Below are 5,953 nucleotides of genomic sequence, written 5' to 3' on the forward strand. Positions count from 1 at the left end.
CTATACTCTAAAGTACCCCTTGGGGCACACGTACCCCCTGCAGTACTCTCACGTACCCCTAGGGGTAGGGGTGGGAATCACCAGAGGTCTCACGATACGATATCATCACGATACGATATTATTGCGATTTTAAACATATTGAGGTGTATTGCAATTTATTACCTTTTTTTCCAACTTCAATTTTTCCCAATTTCAAATGATGTCCCCAAAAGGAAACTTTGTTAACATCTGTTTTATCTAAAAAGATACATGTCTCTGTTTGTTCATCTCACTTCAATGTTTTTGCTGCAAAATCAGATTGTCAAGCAGATAAACTGACCAACACATAATAACTACTATAAGACGCCAAATACTTGGCGTCTGTGTATCGATACAGTATTGCCACGGAAAATATTACGATACTACACGGTATTGTTTCTTTCTCCCACCCCTAGCGGTACACATCCCCCCCCCACATTGGAGAAACACTGCACTAGAGCCTGCTGAAAACGTTCCCTGTGACAAACCAACCTAGGACTTCTTTTGGCTTTTAGCTGAGCTTTAAACTCGGTTGTTATGCTGCGTTCCAGACACAATTGTTTTTGCCCGTAAGTTACGACTTCAAGTCACGACTCACGACTTGGTAGCGTTTCAGGCAGAGTCATGTCAAACCCTTTTAGCTAGCGGCTACCTACCGTTGACGTTAGCTAGCGCTAGCTGAGACCAGAGCCATAGAGATATAAGAGTTGCGACACTCGTTGATCTCGCTAGCGGGGTGGTCACGTGGTTCATGTAAGCCTGTATAGTTACAAACACACGCAGCGCTGTCATGTTCTCCTATGGGACTGACAGCAGCGATTGCGATATTGAATGGTAAATATGAATAAAAACACATACCCATGTAACCATGTTTGATTGTTATTGCATATTTGATACGTTTTTAAGTTTTGGAGGGAAAGCTTCACGTCCGTGTTAGCATGATAGCACTAGGCTACTGTCCTGTATTGTCCTTCGTGTCACGGGGACTTTAGTTTATTTACATTTTGGATTAGCCTGTCCAAACGCGTTTGTTCTGACATGTCTGTGACACCCCCCCCCCCCCGTGCCAGTTCAATGACATAAAATAGTACTCGAGGGTCATCGGCAGAGGTGTCAATTCCAGGTCCAGAAAGTAAAAGTCCTGCCATGTGTTTATTCCACCAATGAACTCAGCCAATGAACTCAGCCACTAGTGAAATCAGCTGGCTGAGTTCATTGGTGGAATAAACACATGGCAGGACTTTTACTTTCTGGACCTGGAATTGACACCTCTGGACCGGGGACCTGAAGCTCAAACCCAGGCCAATGCAAAAACGTCAAAAATAAACTAAGTCCCGGGGGACCAGAAGGACAACACAAGGGTTAACCTTACTATATCTTTTTGAAATCAAAGATGATTCAAGATGTTCTTTTTTGGTCTATTGTATTTTCCTTGATTTTGCTTGTAATTCCGATTCACTTACCCGTGGTCAGAGAGCGATTAAGAAAGCAGAGTAGCAACAGTCCATTCAGCATTTAATGTCCAGCCCACTTCTTCTGATGAGGCACGAGTTGACCACACAAACATGATCATTTTAAGACTAAGCCATACACCAAGTATCACATATATTAAAGAATAACAACTCAATACACTTGGATGAATACATTTTTTTTAGGGCTGTCAAAATAACGCGTTAATTTCAATTAATTAATCTGAGAAAAAATAACGCGTTAAAAAAAATAACGCAGATTTATCCATCCCATATTGACGTTTGACCCGGAGCCGTTCTAGCCACTATTCGAGTGTAAAATGAAGGAGGGAGACGAGAATGTGCTGCCTGGATCATTGATTGGAACATTTAGCTACTTGTTACTTCTTCCTGCCAACCCTGGCTACCGAAATCTGGTGCCCTGATATGTCTCCTCTTCTCTCTGGTGCTCTGAGACGGACGATACAGGCAACACAAACACCGCTGCACGTGACGCTAGTTAACACTATACTCGACAGCAGCTAACGTTAGCCTACCGCTAGCTAGTAGCTGGATTAAACACTGTTAAAATGCTAACTGCTAACGCTAAACGGTGTAAAGTTTGACTGTGTTTTACTGTAGAGGATTCAACACCGGTATGTAACAATCTGCTAGCCTGACTAGGGTGCGTCTAGATTTCTAGGCTAACAATCTGCAGCTGCCGTCGGAAAAACACAGACGGTGTGTTCAATGAAACTGGTAAACTACAGCCTCGTGGTGCATTTGAAGTTATTGTAAATGTCCTTTTCCCATCTGGTGGCTGTTTTCGTCGTTCAACAGCAATTTACTAGTGAAATAAGTTATTGTTATTGTTATAGATTATAATCAAATCATTTAATTTTGACCATATGGCCTTAGCAATACACAAGCCCTTCTTTAATGTCACCGACTGTTGTTTAGTACCCCACTTTTTTCTTTTCTTTTTTTACTTTCTTTGGTTCAGGCACCGTTAATTATGTATGCGATTAATTTCGATTAATTAATCACAGAGTATGTAATTAATTCGATTACATTTTTTAATCGATTGACAGCCCTAATTGTTTTTTAATAAACAATGAGTGACACAACAAGAACAAGTACAGAAAAAATGAATACGGTGGGGAAAGGAGACAATTAAAAAAAAGCAATACAACTAAGATTCACCGCTGGCACCACTGGTTATAAAACCCTTCAGCAAATGCAGATTCTACTGTCTAACATCTGCACGCTGCAAAGGAGGATACAGCATGTAAAGCTGGAGCCAGGAGTTTTGGGGTTAGTGTTTGAGATGCAGAGTGTTTAATAAAACAAATCCTCTCCACATATATCAGGCTGAGGTTTTGTCGAACAAAAAACAAGTGGGAACAAGTATGAATAAGAGCAACAAAGTAGAGCCAGGAATAGGGGGAATAGTATAAGTGATTAATTAACAAAAAATATCCTCCACATATATCAAGCTGAGGTTAAGGATTAAATCATAGTGCATCAGGGTAAACAGCCGTGATAAGGGTTACCTTGGCAGCAAAGAGTCAGACTAAGAAGGCAATTTCAACACAGCAGACTTCCTCAGATAAGGTCATAACATCTGGTCCACTGCCAAACACCTTACTGGTTGCCATGGATGTATTTGGCCTCTCCATCCCCTGCACACCGTCCGCAGCCTCCAGTCGCCTCTTATTTCAGCAGCCACCACCAGTACCAGTAGGGCTGCTGGAATATGGAAAGAAATAAGATCATAATTATTTTGGTCAATATTGAAATCACAATAATTTAACACGATTACTTGTTGACTTCTGGAAATATTTTGCAATTATTGAACTTAAAAAAACAGTGGAAAACGTTAAATAAATCAACAGTAAAAAAAAAAAAAACAACTGTGAAATTTGCCTTAATACTTTTTCATATTTAAAATTATGTCATTTTCAAATGTAACTTACTGATATTTTGTGTGTGGAATAACTTGTATTCATACATGAAATCCAACAGCCCTTTCAAGGGTATAATTCATAGACTGTAACAGTCTATGGTATAATTAAACAAACGCAACATTATTTCTAGACACACAGTACTCAGCTGACTAGCTAACACCGTCAGGTTCAGTAGATAAAACCTAAATAAAACCCGTCCTTAATCAACCTTAATGATCCTAATAATCCAACATCAATAACTAACTAAACAAAAGTTGTCAGAGATTCACTACTGAACTTTGTAATTGTTGGTGTAACGATACCTTCACAGCTGGCGAAGTCAAGCTAACAAACGAGCTAACAAACTAGCATTCAATCGGTCGGCTACCAAGATAAAAAATATATAATCACGCTGTGCACACATACAAATAAAGATCAGTATATGCATCATAAAGAGTCCAATGGGAGTGTCGCCACTCTGTCTCTCTCTATCACTCTGGCTGAGACTAGCGATTTCTAGTCGGCGACATACTTTGAGCTTCATTTAATAAACATAACCTGTAGTAGCACACAACCGTATGTGTATTGTTTTGATTACAATGTGCAGAATGACTTTACGTTGCCTATTTATGTCTATTTATTTCTATTTCTCACCGTTAATCACCGACGTCGGTACAGCATCAACAGGGGGCGCCATTGTTGTTTATGTGTGTGTGTTTGACGTCAGGTCTGGTACCAGTTCACGGGGAGTAAGTTACTGGTTTGGCTGCCGTTCCAGGGCGCTTTCATGGGAAGAAGGTTGTGAAAACACGAGTTACGGGTGGCCTTGAACGCACCATTAGTTCCACTACTACGTGTGTGTGTGTGTGTGTGTGTGTGTGTGTGTGTGTGTGTGTGTGTGTGTGTGTGTGTGTGTGTGTGTGTGTGTGTGTGTGTGTGTGTGTGTGTTGGTACTGTCGGAGATCTAACAGTTGTGTCTCTGCAGGAGTACCTGGACCTGGCCTCCCCTCTGGTCCAGTATTCTACCGTCAGCTCCCCCGTCTCGGATCATTCCGGTAACTCCACATAAGAGCGTCCTGGGACTTTTTCTTTTTCCTTCCCCCCTTTCCTGGATCACCTTCAGCCCGTTTCCTCTCGGCCCGGCCTGGTTGGCGGCGGGGGGGTGCAGGGGGCCCAGACGAGGCCCCAGGCTGCCGGACGGGTCTGTCAGCAGCAGCCTGATGTGAAGAACAGCTGGACTGGGCCGGACTCAGGGAGCAGCTGGCTCATTTCAGAAAACCAGGGGCCGAGACCAAGACTGTGTGAGCTGCTGCACACATCTGTGCATCTGTGCTTTTGGTTGTTGATGTTATTAATAATAATAATATTAATGTTCTCCGTGTGAATATTGTATATAATAGTTTGTGTAAAAATGGAAGACCAAAAACTGGATTTATGAGAGAAATATGAAATGAAAAAGGAAACGTAAAGACACAGACACTAAAAGAATATCTGAATGAACAAAAAGGTAGAAATTAATCTATGAATGTGCGAAGAAAAATCCATTTCCATTTCATTTTCCTTTTTTTTTCTCCTTTCATCTGCCTCCCTAAATTCCTCCTGGAAACAATCACGTCTGATTTAAAAAAAAAATGACACAAACCGTACTCAATTATCGTACAAATATTATTATAAAACATTTAATAGTTGCCAACTAATCGATTGATCCGTTAATCGTTGCAAATACACTTTTGCTTTTTGTGATGTTTTCAGCACTTTTTTTCCCCATGTTTTTGTTGCTACTTTCGTCATTTTTCGTCATTTTTGGCGCTTTATTTCAACGCTTTTGTCGCTTTTAGGCTGGTTACACACTGCCTGCGTGGCGTGTCAGCTGCGTGGATTTTTCTACGTCTTTACACACCAGAAAGGTGTCTGACTGCTGCTAGCCTGGTCTGGACACATGGATGTTTCCCATTGATAAAATGAAATACCATGTTCAACATAAATATATTCTGATCTGATTACAGCAAAGACAATGTCGGCAGTATTGACGGCAAAATAGGCTCCAGAATATTTCCTTCTGGATTGACAGGGGACCTATTAGAAAATCTATTTTTTTTCATTTTTTTTTTTATTACATTTATGTCAAAACCTTGAGACTTTCAGACATCAGCATGTCATTTATTAATATGTATTCGTGTGTAAATGACATATAAACATCTTTTCCTATTCTATTTTGCCTGGAAACGCTTGCGTGTGACGTGAAAAAATAGGCGTTGGTTCTATTTCTAGCATGCACGCGTTTTTCGGAGATGTGCGTGTCACGCGGGCAGTGTGTAAGCTCTAACCTGTTGACATGGGAGCCAAAATATAAACGGACACGCCACGCAGCTGACCACGCTCGCGCCACGCATCTAGTATGTAACAGGTCTTACTGATCTTTTTGGCTCTAGAAACCAACTCCTTTCTAGATAGATTTAGTTGTGCGTTGGTCCATTCATTTATTCTGCTTTAGTATTTGTGTTTTTCTCCGCAGTAAATTAAGTCTTGTGGCCAAAGATG

General features: G+C 41.0%; 1 protein-coding gene across 2 annotated transcripts in view; it reads left to right on the forward strand.

Moving 5' to 3' along the window:
- The window catches only part of fgfr1b (fibroblast growth factor receptor 1b), a 47,300-nt gene extending 42,793 nt beyond the window's left edge, over positions 1-4,507 (forward strand). For both annotated transcript variants that reach the window (XM_028602030.1, XM_028602029.1), the window contains exon 17: positions 4,398-4,507. In XM_028602030.1, the coding sequence (XP_028457831.1) occupies positions 4,398-4,481 (84 nt within the window). In that variant the 3' untranslated portion in view covers positions 4,482-4,507. The remainder of the gene's footprint in view (positions 1-4,397) is intronic.
- The last annotated feature ends 1,446 nt before the right edge of the window (positions 4,508-5,953 follow it).

The sequence above is a fragment of the Perca flavescens genome, chromosome 16 (genome assembly GCF_004354835.1).
Source record: "Perca flavescens isolate YP-PL-M2 chromosome 16, PFLA_1.0, whole genome shotgun sequence".
Classification (NCBI taxonomy): domain Eukaryota; kingdom Metazoa; phylum Chordata; class Actinopteri; order Perciformes; family Percidae; genus Perca; species Perca flavescens.